At 43.2% G+C, this 19,675-nt stretch overlaps 1 protein-coding gene across 1 annotated transcript in view; it reads left to right on the plus strand.

Moving 5' to 3' along the window:
• The window catches only part of GAD2 (glutamate decarboxylase 2), a gene marked incomplete at both ends in the record, with an annotated part of 65,698 nt that extends 46,654 nt beyond the window's left edge, over positions 1–19,044 (plus strand). The window contains 5 exons of the mRNA XM_082834669.1: positions 3,211–3,289; positions 6,404–6,553; positions 12,885–12,992; positions 13,307–13,396; positions 18,871–19,044. Of these exons, the coding sequence (XP_082690795.1) occupies positions 3,211–3,289; positions 6,404–6,553; positions 12,885–12,992; positions 13,307–13,396; positions 18,871–19,044 (601 nt within the window). The remainder of the gene's footprint in view (positions 1–3,210; positions 3,290–6,403; positions 6,554–12,884; positions 12,993–13,306; positions 13,397–18,870) is intronic.
• Positions 19,045–19,675: the final 631 nt, after the last annotated feature.

Raw genomic sequence — 19,675 nt, forward strand, 5'->3', positions numbered from 1 at the left:
AAATGCTGAAGCACGATTTGCATCTAATGCTTTTTTTTTTTTTTATGCCTTGCTGTACTTTCTAATATTTTAGGAAATTCCAGAGAGTTTCCTCTTTGACAGATTTTACAGTTTTGTATATCATGTTGAAAAGCGTGAGGGACATTTTTTTTGGATACGTCTTTGATTGAGCTGGCTTTAGCTTGTTGCATATGTCAAACTGCCTGGGGAACTTTTTCAATATGCATATACCAGTCACATCCCAAGGAAACACTGCAGACTCTCCAGGGTTTTGAGTGAATACCTGTGGCTTTAGGTCATGGTTAGAGCAAGGACCCTGTGTAGACAGGCAATGGCTTGAATCCCACTTGCTGGTTGGGTACCCTTGGGCAAGGTGTCTCTCCATCTTTAAAACTGGTACAATTACAGTATGTACCTCACAGGGTTACTGTTGTATGGATTAGATAAATTAATCCATCTGAATCAATTAGAGCAGTGCCTGTCAATGGTAAATACATAGTACACGTAGTTAGTGTGTGAATACTGAAAATTTTCCAAATGATTCTCATACACACACACACAAAATCTAGCACCAAAGTACTACAGAATAAAGTGCTTTATACAGAATTAAAAAAAAAACCTGCAAGGGGTGATATCAGTAGAGGGAAAAAAAGAGAATGAAACCCAGACACTAAGGTTTGGGAGCTGGACGCTTGGGAGGAAACGGGTGCAAGGAATCGAGGTCCAGGATAGAGGAGAGAGAGCAGATCTGAAGGATGGGAAGGGAGCAAGTTAATGAGTTCACTTGGGATCTTCTGAGTTTGAGGTGCCAACGAGGGCCCTGGGACATGTCTCAAAACGGCCCTAGGGGCTCAGCTCTCTCCAGCTTACGGAAAATCACAGAGGACTGAATCCCACGGCAAAGCATTTTGAAATGAACCCGAGGCTGTTCTTCCCAGATGGCTAACATTTCTCCAGTGAACGAATGCCCCGTCTTTGAATCACTCTGTGCGTCTTTTTGCGCCTTTATGATGCAGCCCCTCTGAGAGAATTCAGTGACCGGTCGGTGTGAGTCTTGTCAGCTTCTCGTCTAGAAAGACAAATGGGCCGCTGCAGAGAAATAAACACCCTCGGTCAGAGCCGTGGAGAACAGCTGTCTTCTTCTCCATCGGGTGCCATTACCGAGAAAGCTGCGTTTCATCGGGATCAGGCATCTAGCTATAGAATATTATAGAATGTACAGAACGACAGTGTATGTGTGCCCAGCGTCACAAAGCTCGTGAATGATAGAGTTGAAATCAGTAGCAAGAGCCAACCTTATTTGATGTTTACTCTGCGTTGGACACAGTTATAAGCCCTTAACCCAAACAATGTACCATTATTCTCCTTTTAGACACAAGGAAATCAAGGCACAGAGAGGTTAAGTAACCTGCTTAAGGTCGCACAGCTAGGAAGTGATAGAAGCTGAATACAAACTCGAGCTCCCCTCCCTTAACCACTATTTTCCTACAGCTCAGAGCCCAGGTTTCTTGACTCCCGGGTTATTCTAAAGAGCAAGGAGAAGTTTTCCTAGAAGGAGCTTTTCAATATCAGTTTTTTGTTTGTTTTTTAAAAATTATTACTCCTGAAGTCTTTTAGTCCACCATGCAGGGGTGTAGCCATCTGGCCATGCACTGCCTTCGCTTCTTTCCCTGATTCCAACACATCTGACAGCCAGTGTCAAAGCTAAAGAAAGACCAGACAATGAGCTGGACTATTCATCTATTCAGATAAGATCCCCAGGCCAGTAAGTGTTCTCTGACTGGCCAGCGATGACCGCCATTCATCAACTGGATGAATGGGATCTTTCCCAGCACCTCATTTCTTCCCAAGGTTCTCACACCTTGAGTGCCGGGAACAGGGTGAACCCCGGTCTGTTGCTCAGCCGGGAGAGGGCCAGCAACGTGCAGCGCCCCGGAGACAGCGGCCACGGATGGTCCTACTACTTTCCTTCCTCCCGTGCGTCTGTTTATGCCAAGGTCGCGTTCCCGAGGCTCTTCCTCAAGGATTCTCCGTCTCTCAGAAGACATGCGCAGAGACTCCTGTGAAGAGAGCAGCTGCTTTCCCGGGAGCTGGGGGAGGAAGGGGTTGGAAGAGCACAGCGGGGAGTTGAAGAAGGCTGCAGAGACCATACTTGATCGACCTTAAAGAATAAGTGGGATTTAACCAAGTGAAGCAACGGGAGATGACATTCTAGGAAGAGGAAATAGCCCTAGGAGACCCAGGAGCATGAGCATAGAATTTTCTGAGAACAAAACGTACTCTGGTGTGATGGAAAGTGGTACGGCAAACTGACAGGACTCAAGACTGGCCCCGTGGCCTGGGGTCACCTGTGTGGACACGTGAGCCATACCCCGCAGTTTGGAATTTAGGCCGGAGGCAAAAGGAAAGAGGAGAGGGCCGTAAACAGAGCTAGAAAATAACTATGGTACCGGGTGGAGGATGAAATGGAAACCAAGCATCAGTTAAGACAATATATCCAGATTAAAATAATAATAATAATACTTATTATTAAAGGACTCTGTACCAGGACTATGGTTAGGCTTTGCAAATAGCATAAACCCCTGAGCTGAGGATCGCTGTTACTGACGGGAGAGCATTCTATTTATCAAGTATGTTGGGACAAAATAGATTGAAAGCTGCTGTAGGAGCCGTAGCTCATCTCCCCCGCGGTCCAGAAGGATATCTCTGGATGAGACAAGAGATGGAAGCAGGGGATGAGCTAGAAGCTGTTACGAAAGGACACATTTGAGACATTTGGTAATTGACTGAATGGGAAGAAGGAGGAACTAGGTTGGGAAAGAACAAAGTTCAGCTGTGTCATGAGCCATTGCTCTGAGCTCCAGAGCAGGGCTGTTGTGTCAGAAGCAGGGACACTGGAGGCACATGAGGGCCCCTGCCTGGTGCCCTGCTCCGTGGTGACCGCAGGAGGGACCCTGGACTGGATGATCTCAGTCACTCAGAGAGGTCCTCAGACCACCATGGAGGCTGAATGGACATACTAGCCCTCACCTACTGTCTCTGCAGACAAAGAAAAAGTTGTAGATTGAAGAGTCCACTTCTCGTTTTGTAAATTAATGTCATGCTGGAGTCTGAGCAACAGTGCCAAGAACCTCGAGCTCTGTTGCCCATCACAGGGTCCTCTGTGCCCGTCACGGGTGCCACCCTCTTAACGTGATTTCTTTCCTTTAGGGCCAACTCTGTGACATGGAATCCACATAAGATGATGGGCGTCCCTTTGCAGTGCTCTGCTCTCCTGGTTAGAGAAGAGGTATGTCTTTCCTGACTCGTGGCCCGGTCCATAGGTGGGGTTGTATAGAGTAAATGTGTGTAGTGACAAAACCAGCATGATCTTACAGGCTGGAACAGTGAGCCGCATCCACAAAAAGGGGAGATTGTTAATTAGGATAATTGTAAGGACCTGCTTTTCTGTCCAAATATAGGATGGTTGTATTTTGACAAGACGAGACAGGCGTGTTCCATGAATGGCTAAATTGTTGTACTTGTGAAAAAGGCATAGGACATTAGGTTGTACTCTGCAGGATCAACAGAGAAATACCATTCAAAAAATAGTCATGGGATAGAAGAGGTGGAGCTTCAGGACGAGGCAGGTGGCAGTTCCCCGCTGTCCTTTGGTTAAACCACACCTGGAGTGGTTTGCTTAGGTCAAATCGTATAGGGAACCCCGTCAAGCTAGAGCTCGAACAGTGAGGAACCTTAGTTCACATGGAGGAGAGGTGGTTGAAGGAACTAAAGATGTTTCGTCTAAAAAAATTTAATGTAAAGGGCCGAGAGGAAGGCAGCCTTTGCAGCATAAATGACTCAAGTGGGAGATTCGTTTTTGCTTGACGCTCCAGGGAGCTGGGCTAGTAACACTGGGTGCTACAGCTTTGATGGTAAAATCCGAATTACCATGATTTGAGGTCTGACTTGGGATCAGTAAAAGGAATGCTTTTCTGAAAATTAAGCTGCCCAACCGGTAATGAATTACTTATGTAGGAATAAATTCATCATCAGAGGAGGTGACTGAATGGACATTGGGCAAACACTTATTAGTAAGAGGACAGAGAGATAGAAGGGGAAGGAAAAGGAACTTCCCTGGAGGTCCAGTGGTTAAGACTCGGTGCTTCCACTGCAGGGTGCATGGGTTTGATCCCTGTTTGGGGAACTAAGATCCCGCATGCCTTGTGGTGTAGCCAAAAAAAAAAGGGGAGGGGAAGGAATGCTATAAGATGGTATTAAGTACTCTGTGTTAAGAGAGTTCTCGGTTTTCAAAAAGCGTGGGATATATTAGCTTAAAGAGTTAAAAACAAGTTTCATTACTTCAGGGCATATCAGAGCCTTCAGTTGCTGATATATATTATAAATATCTAAAACGAAGGTATTTATGATAGTTTCCAAAGTTTACTTGACCAGGAGAATTTCTTTGACGGCAACTGTTTCACAACCAGCAGCTATTCACGTATTTTAAATAGGTTAGGATATAATGGCTCAGAATCAGGACACTGTCTCACCTTTATGTGACTTTTACTTATCCTTTTGTACAATGAGGCTGGCGCTGTCCCACCTTCTAGAGGTCATGTGCTTTGCGTTGCTTTTCCTATCCCAGTAGAAGCTGGTCTGGTCTGTCCATGATTCTGCACTCCCTGAGCGGTCTCTCTTAGGACTGATGGCACCTAAGCACGAGCTCGCATGGCTGGGGGAAAATGGTGCTAAGTTTCTGTGACCGTGAAACAAAATACATGCACCAATTGCAATTTTCAGTCTCGTTGGTCTTCGAGTCCAATTCAATGTCGTTCTACTGCTCTATTACAATTACATTGTATTGAATTTCTACTAGTCTCAAGAAAAAATTACTTGATGAATTCCACTGAATAAGAAGGCCAGACTACAAGACTGAGCCCAGTTCTGTTGTCTACCATCTGGACACTCGGTCTGGTCTTTCAGGACCTAGATCAAATTTTAGTTGCCTTCTGTTTTAGTTTGGAGAACTTTTAAAAAGGGCTCTCACTTCAACGAAGTGATCACAGTTTAGTCTTTTCTTCTCTTGTCGTGAGTCACGAAAGAAAAAAGTAAATGCCAAAGTTTCTGTAACATCACAATCACACTGTGGATAACCAAAGCGTCAAAGGCTTCCTGTGGTTCGAGACAAATTGCAATGTGGTGAGGAGAGTAATGATGCTGTTTTAGTCAGAGAACATGATTCATTCACTGGTCTTTGGAATAGTTCAATCACTTTGCCACCCATTTTCCATAGTAAACTCGTGGTGCAAGGGCAAATTAATGGTAATTGACAATGAAACTTTCTACTGTAACTACCATTAGCAAATGAGTATGAAAACACAGTGCTCGGGCTTCCCTGGTGGCGCAGTGGTTGAGGGTCCGCCTGCCGATGCAGGGGACACGGGTTCGTACCCCGGTCCGGGAAGATCCCACATGCCGCGGAGCGGCTGGGCCCGTGAGCCATGGCCGCTGAGCCTGCGCGTCCGGAGCCTGTGCTCCTCAACGGGAGAGGCCACGACAGTGAGAGGCCCGCGTACCACACACACAAAAAAACAAAAACCCACAGTGCTCAAGCTTTAACCACTCTTGAGAGAGGAGTGTGACATCTGAAAGATTCCCTGTTGAAGACCCCAGAGTAGCAATGTCTTTATTTTTTTAGATTTTAGCTTATAAAAACGATAGCAATGAACTGTCTTAAAAACTATGATATCCATAAAGAACTCAAACCCTTATAGCTAAATGATAAAGTACTTGAACTAAATATGAACGAAACAGTAGAAGAATCACACCAATAATATTTTACAAAACCCAAGAGTTTCCAAAATAGTTTGCTTACAACAAAACCACAACATCAGGATATTCTCCCAATGAACATTATACTCTGATTGACTTTTTAAAAAATAAATGCCTTCTCACTGAAATTCGCCTGACCTGGATTTACATCCCAACTGTTCCATTTCTAGGTGTAATTTGCAGAGCAGCTTACATAAAGTTTTTGAGATTCAGTCTCATCTGTAAGATGGGAATTATTAATAACCAGCCACATAAAGGGTATTGTAAATCTTAAGTCAAATAATCAACAAATTTTAAAAAAGATAAATGCCTTCTCTTAAAAAGGAGAGTAAAAGTACATATATGCCCTGTTGTTAACCTCTGGTGACAGCTGACCCTTAGCCATTTATCCTATAGACTTGACCTATCACAACAGCCCATCCTGTCGAGATATTGGCCTCATTTTTTTTTCTCATTTGATTCTTTCTCCAGGATATTCAGTGCCTCTTTCTTTTATTTTTTTTTAATTAATAGTTTCCATCACAATGTAAATCTAATAGAATACCTAATAAAGTCAGTAGAGTTTCCTAAGTTTTCTCTTCTCTTCTAGGGATTGATGCAGAGTTGCAACCAGATGCAGGCCTCCTACCTCTTTCAGCAAGATAAACACTACGACCTGTCCTACGACACTGGAGATAAGGCCTTACAGTGTGGGCGTCACGTTGATGTTTTTAAACTCTGGCTAATGTGGAGAGCAAAGGTGAGCACGCTGGGATCGGCTGAATGTCGACTAAAAACAGACACTATATCTGGTGACCCTTATGATGACATGTTAAAAATTGATTTGCAAATTGAAAATTATTTACCCAAAATTAAGTGTCTTGAATCCTAGCTCTAGTTATCTACATGGACAAGAATATAAGAAAACCCATTGAGTGTTTTCTTTCTTTTAAACCTAATTGCTTCTGATGCTCGCTCATCTAGAACACCAATACATGTTGCTTTGTACGGCAGAACCTCTGGATCCCTAAGAAGTGCTTCATTGTTGTTCCTGTTCCAGCTCTTGTTTTTTACCCAGTGATTGATCCGTTGGGCAGGTTAAATGCAGTCTTTTTGTTTGGAGAGTAAAAAGGAAAAAGAAAAAACCCAGCACGGTAGTTTATTTTTGACATTTCACAGGGTGACCTCTAGTTATAAAGCCTTTTTCAAAAACTCTGGAACTACCTAGTGACCTCTTTTGGTTCAGTTTCTCTGTTTACCTCAGAATTTAACGGTAGATGATCACCCCTCTTTCAGAAACGGAACTCTGTAACTAATGGTGTGCGCCACTGGCTGGACCTAATTATAGCTTTCAAAGAGCATATGTGTGCAGTTAAATGTAAGCAGGCTGGAAGGGTCAAAGATTCTATTTTTCATTTTGGCCAGATTCCTAACTTACATGTCACAAATCAGTGACCTTCCACCTGGTTTCATTAATCTCCCATGGGAGGCAACGGCCAGAGCCAGCGGGGACACTGGAAAAACCCAACTGCTAGAAAAATCCAACTGCTAACATAGTACGTGAGAGAAACCTGACAAAGGCAGAGATGAGAGGGAAGCTGGCATGCCCCGAGGTCCTGTGTGTTTGGGAAATGGTCCACGAATTTGGCTCTCAGCTCTCTAAGTAGCCTACACAAAGAGGTAACAGGTTCAGCACCATAGGAACAAGCAAATAACTTGGTCTGCTGCATGAGACCACCAAATGGGTCCTTCCTCAGGTCTGTGTAAAGAGGTATGGCCCACGTCCACAGCACCCAGTCCATATGCCGGTGTTTATAAAAGTGTTCAAAGCAAACTGAATCGACTCAAACAGTTCAGAGAGGCGGGTGGCTAACAAGAAAAAGAGGGGGCTTGGGAGTGAAACAATGCAGTCAGCAACTATCCTATGGAATCTTCTTTAAACCCATCCTGGAAAAGGGCAGTTTAACTAGAAAGACTGTCTTAAAAACTATGATATGGACACATGCCTTTTGCTCAATGCACAAATAACTCTTAGATGGTTTCCGAGGATGGCTAGACTACATGGTCTTCAAACAAGCCTCCATGATGGTATTTGCCCCGGCTGAGTTTTCTCTAAGTATTGCTAAGGATCAGACAGCTACCTGGAGTGAGGCCCAAGGTGAGTTACTGCCCCATAAAGGTGGGTGATGAGCGAGGTCAAATCCCTTGAGCTGGGCAGGGGACCCCTTCCCTTTCCTCTTTTGAAAGTTGAGAGCCTGACAAGGATAGGTATCTGGTCCCCACCGCCCAAGGCAAGACTCATGCGGTAGGCAATAACACTTTCATTTGGCAAAAATAAATCAATCGAGAACGTAGATTATTGGTGTACTCTCAGGCTGGTTTTTTTTTTTTTTTTTTTTTTTTTTGCGGTACGCGGGCCTCTCACTGCTGTGGCCTCTGCCGTCGTGGAGCACAGGCTCCGGACGCGCAGGCTCAGCGGCCGTGGCTCACGGGCCCAGCCGCTCCGCGGCATGTGGGATCTTCCCGGACCGGGGCACGAACCCGTGTCCCCTGCATCAGCAGGCGGACTCCCAACCACTGCGCCACCAGGGAAGCCCTCTCAGGCTGTTTTAAAACGAGCAGGTTTTTCATTTCATTGATTTGTGGGAATTGTAAAATGACAAAGGTAGATATCGGCTAGTACGTTGAAGCGAGCTTGGTCTCTAAACATTGTCCGGTATCACTCTTTTGTCTCTTGTTCCCCTGGTGTTTTTATTAAAATGATGATCATTAGCTATATTTATACAAAAATGTTTCTGACATTGTTCATCGGTTCCTGCTGCTGCTTTTCCATCGGAAACCTCCCTGCCAGTGTGGTGCAGCCGGCTGGTTCTCAGAGAAATCACTCGGAGGACGTCAGGTGTGAATTAAACAGCAGGACCAAATGAAGCTTGACATAAAGGCAAAGGATCCAGTTTCTAAGGGGCTGAAATACAGGCACCAGAAGAGGGGGCAACGAGAGAGAGAGAAAGAGAAAAATCACAGTGGCTGCGTAACTTATGGACACATTTTTTTTTTTGCATCGAAAAATAGTTTAATATTATACATTATCATCATCCAGAATTTAAAATATTTTAAAGTAATTATTTCATGTACATCATGCTTGTGTAAAGGAATAATTCATTTTCTAACATTCATATATAAGGTGTGAACAAAAATGAAGACACACTGATAACTTGGTAATTAATGAAAGTCGAGACATTATTTATGCTTAAAATGCAGAAATAGATGACAGTGAAGAATTACAAGTGAGAATTTGAGTTACTTAGAAGACGTGGACACGTATTTTTTTAATTCCTTACGCAAACCCTTAAGTGTCTAGACAGCTAAACGGGAAAAACGTTCATTGTCTTTCAACTTAAAGCTGCCTTTTTAAAAAATGAAGTGATAATAATTATTAAAGTAATAAGCTCAGCCCTACAGTCCACATCAAGGGTGAGGATAATTACAATCCAACACCCCTAGCCCTGTAGTAATGCCAGACAGGGCAGGAGAAGTACCCACTCCTAAGGAGAGCCGTAAGAGAGTTGGCCATGTCATTCTATTTTGCATCTGCCAAAGCAGTACAGTAAGTCCTCTACATACGAACCTTCAAGGTGCAAACTTTCAAAGATGCGAACGTGCCTTCACATGTCCAATCACGTAAGTTAGTTCACGTGTCTGGTGTACCTTGTCACGTGCGTGCATCCTCTACAAGTGGTTGTGCTTTTGTGTACTTTACAGTACTATTTTCTGTGTTTGTTTCTTATGTATTATTTGTTAAAAGTATTATAAACCTTTTACAGTACAGTACTCTATAGCCGATTGAGTTAGTTGGGTACCTAGGCTAACCTTGTTGGACTTAAGGACAGATTGGACTTATGAATGCACTCTCGGAACAGAACGTGTTCGTTTCTAGGGGACTTGCTGTAATGAGGAGGAATGCGGCATTAATCAGCAAACCCTCTGTTATCAGATACACCTGGAGAATACAATGTTCCAGTGAATCCGCATTTTCTCCTTAGTAAGATAAACCACATGAAAAATATTGACCTAAGTATAAATTACAGTTCTTTCACCGGTTGATAGAAAATGGAGCTAAATGCACTGAAGACGGCCATCATGTTAAATCCAAGGCAACTTGACTGGAGCAGATTAATGCAAAAAAGAAAATATTGAGCCTCCTGATGTGGGATGCTGGGAGGTGTTCTGGATGGTGGTATGATCTGTAAGCCTTGCACTGGCAAAGACACTGTGTCTGCCCTCAACTCTGTTCTTATTGGGTAGACCGTTTATTTTGTCTGAATTTTATTAGAGAATCCTAGGACTTTAACCTCAGTGGTTAAAACTCACGGGTAGACATAAAAAAAAACCCCCCAAAATCTTAAAAGGAGTCCCCTCTTTTAGGCCTGCAGTGATGGCTTAATATGTAACTATTGAGTTTTTACCGTAAATCTTCGTGTTTGTATATGATTATGCAAATTGTCAGATTTCCTTATAGTTTTCTATGATTGGCCTCTGTAATTAAAATGTAGATAACAGAGGGGTTGGCAAATGGCTGAGGGAAAAAAAATAACAGGAGAAAGCTATTAAGGGGAATGCCTGGCACTCTTTGCTGAGTGACTGAACGTTCCCTTTCTCTCTAAGATATTAATTTATTTTAATAAGCAGATACTGAGCATCTGTTACTGTGCCTGGCGCTGAATGGGCCCGGGGGCTTCAGTTCTCCAGGCAGGAAAGAGAAGCGCTCCAATGACCATCACAAAGGACAGAACACAACTGGTTATAAAGGAAACACAGACACACCTTGAAGAGTTAAAGAAGGGAGAGTTCAGTCCTAGTTTGGAAGCCAAGAACGATTTATCAAGAGGTGATCTTCGAGATGGGTCGTGAGCAGGATGGTAGAATAACTAGGATTTTGACCAGCAGAGCTGGGAAAAGGACATCCCAGGAGGAAGGTCAGGCAGGGGCTAAAGGGCGTATTTTGAGCTAGTAGGGAGTCTCAGTTGACTGAAGGAAAATGAGGGTGCTGCCATCCAGATGAGAAGTGAGAGGGCCTGAGTGGGTGCCTCTAAACCCATCCTGGGTGTGTGGGGGTGAGGGATAAGATAAGACATCTTTCTCCCAAAGCTCCTTCAGTGTAGCCTGATGCTGGGATCCAGCCTTCCACCCACAAGTGCTCCTCTGAAGCTTCAGCTTCCGTCACAGCGACTCAGGTCACGGCGATGTGATGCCTGATAAGGTTTTATATGTGTCTTTGTCATTTTCATAAGAAGAGCTGTGTGGTATATAATGATTCAACAAGCATTTGATAAACGAATGAATTTTGGAGAATCTCCTAAAAACCTGCAAAACCTTGAAAATAAAATATAGATCTTTTTCCCATAAATACCCCATTTGAAAAGAGGAGCCCCAGGCTTCAAAGGGCACATCGGAGCTCCTGCGTCGCTCCCCCTGTACCTCTTTAGCCTTCGTCTGAGGGGGCAGTCAGAGTACGCCTGAGCGTCTCCAGAGTGAAGTCCCAGACTAGCAAAGGCTGGAGGGCTCCCATCCCGTCCGTGGTAACCCCACTCCCTTTGCAATACAATCACACTCATTTTCAGAGCGTTCATTTCACCTTGCTACATCTCTGTGTGGGAAATCAGACAGGCACCGTCATTCCCATGTGACCAGAGAGGTTAGCCAAGGCCATATGGTTGGACAAGGTCAGAGTCATACTGGTCCTGGACATAAACTGGATCAGGTCCATGCGAGATGAAATCCAACTCTAGGCTGGTCCAAAGGATCCAGTTTGGAGAACAATCAACTCCCCTCCCTCTTACCTAAGGTCCATCCCAAGTGGACCCAAACTGCCAGGTCGGCCCAAACCAATCCTAAATCCTTGGCACTCACAGACTCCTGGAGTGCAGGGGTGCTGGCCTGAACGGTCAGGCACCAGCTGGGTCCTTGGAGTCAACAGGAACCAGTCAGCAAGGGTGGTGGTCTCCAAAGAAATGAATTTCTGAGCGCATCAGACCTCTTTAATGCAGCTTGTTCTTAAACACGTTTCAGAGGTTACAAGTCACTGGCTCTGCCAGACCCCCCCCCCCTCCCCCCTTTGGCTGGGACGATGGGACTGTGTTAACAGGAAAGTGCGCCCATCTCATCTGTATTACAATTGCTTCCTCTAGACGCCAGCTTGGATTAGTCACTGGTAGGCCTGTTCTAAGCTCCTGGGATGAGCATTAGCTGTTTCTCTAAGCTTCCCCCGAGCACTCCACAAATACCAAAGGAGTTAGGCGTAAAGCCGTGTTGAAAAGTAATCCCCTAGTGTGCCCTGTTGTCAGTTAAATAGTTCCAGTCCAAGGCTGTTGTGTTGTTTTTCCCAAGTCCAGATCCTGGGCTTCCAAGAGCTGGAAGCTAAAAGACCTCTGTGATCATGTTCACCCATTACAGACAGATGGGCCATTTATCCCCAAAGGAGAAGTCTAATAAGCTTTGCAGAATGACGGGCTAACAAAGCATCTGTGTGCCCCTCAAGAGACTGTCATCCGTTCGCCCAACAGATACTCATTGAGCACCTGCCCTATTCGTTCTATAATGGGGGGTACACTGGTGAACAGAAGTGGGGTCTGGAAATGACAAATTTACCTGATGGGCAGGGACTAAGCAGGCATCCTGGCGGTGGGATGTGTCTCTGATGATGCTTCTTATCCACAAGAAAAGGATAGCCAGCCCTCCGGTCATTAATGACTTCCATAATTACTCCTCTGAGCGGCAGAGGCAAATTTTCCCCTCGAGTAATCAAAATAATTGCCTGGGGAATGGAGGCCCGGAAAGAAAGGGATTGTGCCACGGAGAGCGGTGATGGCGAAAGGGAACAAAAGCACCTGACGGGGAGAGCATTAGAGGAGAGATAATTGCCAGGAAAGCCTCTAGTAACACAGTCTAATGTCAGGAAAGTGCTGGCGCAGAGCTGAGACCGAAGGGGCAGAAAGGCCACCAGAGTCCAGAGAGATTCGTCCCCGCATCTCACCTGAGAGCTCGCCCACCTTTCTCAGCCTGCTAAGCCTTCTTCTTCTTCTCTCACTTAGGGGACCACTGGGTTTGAAGCACATATTGATAAGTGTTTGGAGCTGGCGGAGTATTTATACAATATCATCAAAAACCGAGAAGGTTATGAAATGGTGTTTGATGGAAAGGTATGTATTCTGATTTCTACAATCCTCCAAAGTTTAGCCCATTCCAATTCTTATCACTAGTATTTTTTGATGTTACGAATGTACTGTCCACGTAAGTGGGACCATTACAAAGGAGAAGCAGGGGTGAGAGGGTAAAAATCAAACTCACAAAAAATGACTCTGTATAATGGTGTGAAAATCAGGCACTCCAAAGGTGATTACAAATGTGAAAAGCAGGACTGTATCCGGAAGCTGCAGAATAGATTTGAAATGTCCTTGGAATTTTCAAACTTGCCAGTTTGGGCTGAGCGTGAATCTTACTTTCCTTTTCGTAGCCTCAGCACACAAACGTCTGCTTCTGGTATGTACCTCCGAGTTTGCGTGTTCTAGACAACAATGAAGAGAGAATGAGCCGCCTCTCTAAGGTAAGGACGCGAGCTCCTCTGATCTGTACCTCGGTGTATGTAATGGACCTTTCACGTGCATGTCATCCTTATGACAGACGTGCATGTCATCCTTATGACAGACGTGCATGTCTTTAGGAGAAATCATCCTCAGCCTTAGTCAATTCAGTAATTCAGAATTAGAAATGAAAACATTAGGACACATAAGATATTAAGGTGAACTTTTGTTCGCTTGTGTCAATAGTTTTTCAGAGTTTCAGAAAAGTTTCTTACTAAGTGCGAAACCCTTAAAACACAATGTCCAGGAACCAGTAAAATCTACACACACACGCGCGCACACGCACACACACAACCCCAGAGGGAAAAGCGCTAAGGTGAAATAAATCATCTGCACTGTCCAATATGGTAGAATAGCTACATGTAGTTATTTAAATCTAAATCAACTAAAATTAAATTCAACTCAAAATTCACTTCTCAGTCACATTAGACACATTTTAACTTGTGACTCGAGACTAATATATCAGATTGTGCAGACAGAAAACATCTATGTGGTTACATAAAGCTCTCTTGGTCAGTACTGACATAGGCCCAAAATAGGAGGAAATGTGGAGTCTTCTGGGCCACAAGAGAAGTTAAATTCTGGACCTAACAAGGCAATGGTATTACTCTTTGTGGCCTCTTGCCCACTACAGGGCTCAGCATACAATAGGCACTGAGAAATGTTTGTTGAACTAACGTGCCATTTACATATTCCAGAATAGGGAAGGGAAACACACTTAGGAAACCTACTAGTGGATCACAGATGTCTTCCCAGTGCACACTTTGGCTTGAAGACAGACATATAGGTAACAAATGGTTATCACTAAAACGAGCCCAGCCACAGCTTCATGAGGGAGGGAAAGACGAGAATCTGGTTGGTGCATTTTCTGCTCCAGTCAGGACTGTGAGTGTGCAGATGGCCCACTGCCACTGAGGCAAAGTGGACACAGAAGGCCAGGGGCACCATGGGGACGGGACCACATACAAACGCATTAGACCAAGGCAGGAGGCAAGGAGATGTCCTGCAGGTGTTCATCAGACAAGAGTCCCAGGCGGCATACAGTGAGTCCCCTACACACGAACCTTCAAGTTGTGAACTTTCAAAGATGTGAACGTGCATTCCATTGTCAGGTGTGAGTGAAATTGCAGCTTGCCCTCCATCTCCTATTGCTAACGATCCTTCAGCTCCACCATCTCCCACCTCCTCTCCCTCCTCCAGTCAGTAACTCTTCTTGCCTGTTCACTCAGTGCCAGCCCCTGTATGCCAGCTGTCGTACGGTACTACTATACTTTTCAAGGTACTGTACTGTAAGATTAAACATGTCTTCTTTATTTTTTGTGTTTGTTTTTTATGTATTATTTGTATGAAAACTGTTATAAACCTATTACAGTACAGTACTATATAGCTGATTGTGTTAGTTGGGTACCTAGGCTAACCTTGCTGGACTTACGAACAAATTGGACTTAGAAATGTGGTCTCGGAATGGCACTCGTTCGTATGTAGGGGACTTACTGTGTTGGTCACCTCTTGTATTTCTGGTTCTTTTTCTTCTTCATCATCTTCTTGAATTTTAATTTTTATTATATTTGATCATTATCTGCATCTCTTCTATCAGATTTTATAGCCCTATACTGACTGATGGCCTTTCAGAAGGTCAACAGTGGATTTAAAAGTACATTGGTAAGAAGAGACAAGATAGGGGTAGGGAAGTAAAGAAGTACTAACTACTATGTATAAAATAATAAGCTACAAGGATATATTGTACAGCACAGGGAATAGAGCTGATATTTTATAATAACTGTAAATGGAGTATAACCTTTAAAAATTGTGAATCACTGAAACATATATTATAAATCAACTATACCTCAATAAAAATACTAATAAACAATAATAAAAGTTTATAGAAAGTATTACAAAAAGTACATTGGTAGGGCTTCCCTGGTGGCGCAGTGGATGAGAGTCCGCCTGCCGATGCAGGGGACACGGGTTCGTGCCCCGGTCTGGGAAGATCCCACATGCCGCGGAGCGGCTGGGCCCGTGAGCCATGGCCGCTGAGCCTGCGCGTCCCGAGCCTGTGCTCTGCAGTGGGAGAGGCCACAACAGTGAGAGGCCCGCGTACGGGGAAAAAAAAAAAAAAAAAAAAGTACATTGGTAAAGAAGTAGATTGGCCTCATATATAAAGTGACCTTTTTAAAGCCTATGTTATTAAATGTAATGGGAAATTTAATTGGTGAGAGTTTAATGTTTTCAAATATCTTATTTATGGTTATTCTGCTTTTTGATTTTTCAAAATTTCTCTCAGCCTTCCACGATGTAAAAACAAAAAGGTTTTGTAACACATGGTGAGAAATACATTTCTGTGGTATCTTTGTGAGATTATTTCATGATGCTTTAATCTGAGCCCTCTCTGGAAGAAACAAATGTGGATTTAAATTATGGAAGAGTTCCCTGGTTATTATTTTCTAAAGGATTGAAAAAGCTAATGGCACAAAGGATACAATGGTACCCTAAAACTCTTAAGGCATCCCCCAAAGAGCTCTTGTTGATTGAGCCTTCAGTGAATTCTTCAACATGCAGCCCCTTTTTCCTAACTGACTTCCTTTAGTCAGCAAAACCAAGAATGTGACCCCCAAAAAAGAGTCTAGAAAAAAATTAAAATGCTACATACTCGTCAGAAAAGTCAGATTCTCTTTTTCCTTCTTAACTTGTAGTTAGTGATCGTGCAGTGAAGTAGATGTTCCGTGTTCCTGCTAATTTGAGTTCGGCAGCATTTTCTGGAAGCAACCAAAAGCCATATGTATTTAGATGGCTGTGGTTTCTGCCAACCCAGCTAGCTTTAGGAACTGGGGGGGGCGGGGGGGGGTTCAATCTCACTTTCTGCCAAAACCTGTTTGGGATGATGGCTGTTACCGTCAGTCTTTTGACTTCTGATCTGCATTTATTTCAGAAATTGGTGTTGAATGTCCTTAATAATTAATCCCATTCCTGTGTATTCTTACTTGGACTGCCTATGAAAACGCAATCAGAATTTAATTCACTGAGTAAAGCGTTAGCACTGTTTTGTCAGTGCTAAAGAGCAAGCATGATTTAGTGCACAAATAAAACTAAGGAACAGTTATGTGATCTTTTTCCTTAAATTCCTGCAGACGCATGGATTTGGAATTCTTTTTCTAATCTGGGATTTCTCTTCCCAGGAACACACTGACTTGCCACGCCTCACAGCACGGAGTGATACATTTCATGTCCTTAGGCTAAATTATTCTAGTAGATCCATTTTCAGAACTTAATCCCAGTCTTGAAATATTTAAATTCTTTTTTATATTTATTCCCCGGCATGAGCCTGACGCCCTGCATACATCGCTAATCCTTTGGGTGAAAGAGGATCAACCCAACAGGAACATTCCTCCTTACGTTACCTCCTTGTGGAATAAGGAAGGAGCAGAAGGGGATGTAAGAATGTGTTCATCTAGAATCAGAAAATCTCAATGCTGGAATCATCATCCACATTCATTTTTAGGTGAGGAAATTAGGTTCAGGATGTGAAGTGAAGGTGAAATGAACATGAAGGTCAAGTCTGGCTTTGGCTTTGGCTTTCATAACTAACAAATAATTGGTCCTGATGGGGAACCATGTTGATTTTTCACACTGAGTACTTTGAGGATTAAAACCTCATTGCAAACCAATGATTATCTAAGTGTTGATATTCAAAAGTCACATGTTTATAACACCATTCTATTTGAATCTATCCTTCATTTAAAATGAATACAACTGTGATGGAAGGCATAGTTCCCATATTGAACTGAGTTGCTGACTATGAATATCTAACATACGTCTAAAGCTTCCCTCACATCTACATTCCTGGTTAGGTATTTGCAGCAACGAACCTAAAAGATCAATGTTATATTTACAGACTCCAGTGGTGAAATATGTGGACAGATCCTGCATACAGCTGGACATAATTTAAAATGTACGCCTCATCCTAGGAGCTCTTCCTCTTATGCCACTTTTCATAGTCAGTAAGGACTCAGGGAGCCCTCCGTGTGCACACAGTGCTGTCCTGATAAAAGAAGTGAAGGACACTGTCCCTGCCTTCCAGGAGCTTACAGTTGAAGTACAAAGATGAAGTGTATTTTCTTATAACTGAGGGGATGATAGGAAATTCGAATATAGACAGAATCTATGGATAAGGATCTTGTACTTACAACTTGGAGAAAATATGCTAATGGACTGCAGAAGTCAGGAAAGTCTTCCTAGTGGGTGTAGGACTGTGGTGGAGCCTTGGAATCTGCATAGGATACAAACTGGAAGTGAAAAGGAGTTCTAAGCAAATAGAACAAGTGTGACATGGTGAGACTGAGGATCGGTGTGAAGGGGTAAAAATATGTGTGGTACATCCAAGGGCTATTGAATAAGTAGGTCTTGTCAGAGCTGCAGATTCATTTGGGTGGGCACTGGATGAGTCCTCAGAGCTGGTGACAAAAGGCATTTGTGCTGAACTGGAGTTTGAACTTAAATTCATATACAATAGAGGACCAAGGGCTGTAACCATCCATCTGGCATAAATGTGGTAAAATCGTGTCTGTGATCTGATTCTGTAATGTTAAATCCTTGTGGGTGCAGCTTTTTGCCTCAGCTGATTCTTCATGATTATTAGGTAATATATTTCAAAACATCTTATAAACTGAGTTAATGCAAAAGGAGAATAAAAAGAAACTAGGAAGCTTTAGGGTCTCAAGAAGGAAAATAGCGTTAGGATCTCAAAAGTCTGCTTATTTTCACACATCACTTGATAGTGAGCCTTACATCTTGGTAAGATGAACCATGTGAAGTCTGTGAACCATGTATTACTTCCAATGAGGGGGAAAAAAACCCATCCCCCAAATGTTGTATTGCCAAGTTCTTTAGCCTTGGAACCAACATCAGATTCTTCTTGGTCTCCCAAAACACTAAGTAGAAAGTCAAGATGTCAAGCTCCTAAGAAACAAAAAAAACAAAAAAAAACTAGGGCTTCCCTGGGGGCGCAGTGGTTGAGAGTCCGCCTGCCGATTCAGGGGACACGAGTTCGTGCCCCGGTCCGGGAAGATCCCACATGCCGCGGAGCCGCTGGGCCCGTGAGCCATGGCCGCTGAGCCTGTGGGTCCAGAACCCGTGCTCTGCAACGGGAGAGGCCACAACAGTGAGAGGCCCGCGTACCGCAAAAAAGAAAAAGATGTCAAGCTCCTGATGATAGCCTACCACTGATTATTCCTTTCAGCACCTTCGAGATCTTGAAGGTGTTACACTGCTCCAGCCCTCTGATCCCAAGAAAAGTGAGAGGCAGTTCCTTCAAGGGATGACAAATATGGTTCTGACTGTTCAGTTAAAAACTAAAAATGCTACTTGGTATTGGGTTCTTTCATGAAAGGAAGAGTCCCCGGGAGAAACAGTCACCGTCGTGGTCTGGTCTCTTCCGCAGGTGGCTCCAGTGATTAAAGCCAGAATGATGGAGTATGGGACCACAATGGTGAGCTACCAGCCCTTGGGAGACAAGGTCAATTTCTTCCGCGTGGTCATCTCAAACCCCGCAGCAACTCACCAAGACATTGACTTCCTGATTGAAGAAATAGAACGCCTTGGACAAGATTTATAATAACCTAGCTCACTAAGCTGTTTCAATTCTCTAGGTAGACAATTAAGTTGTCACACACTGTGTAAACGTACTTGTAGTTTGTTCCAAAGTAAGTCTATTTCTGTATTGTGGCGTCAAAGTAGAGTACAGTTTAAAAATCAAAAACAAACATTGCTCCTTTTAAAAATCCTTTCTTAAGTTTAGAATACCTCTCTAATAATTAGTGAGAAAAGGCTGTGTTCTAATCACTAAGGAAAAGCTTAAAATTGTTACAAATACTTCCCTTACTTTTAATATAGTGTGCAAATCAAACTTTATTTTCACTTCAGAGTAGTAGGGTTGAATAGTGCCAAATTGCCCCTGAATCATAAAAGGTTCTCTGGGGTGCAGTGAAAAGGATAAAGTAAATATAAAATGTATGCTGACAATAAAAAAACTCTTGCCTTTTTCATAGTATTAGAAAAAAAAATTCTAATTTACCTATAGCAACATTTCAAATATATTTAAATACATATAATTTTACAAAAGGAAAATATATATATTAAAAAGAAATCCTATTTTGTAACATATAGATTTTTATTTTATATGGGTTATACAAACTGCAGGGGCAGATATTAAAAACTAAGCCAGATTTTTTTTTCTCTTTCTTTTA

This window comes from Leucopleurus acutus, assembly GCF_964270905.1.
Source record: "Leucopleurus acutus genome assembly, chromosome: 1".
NCBI classification, from domain to species: Eukaryota; Metazoa; Chordata; class Mammalia; order Artiodactyla; family Delphinidae; genus Leucopleurus; species Leucopleurus acutus.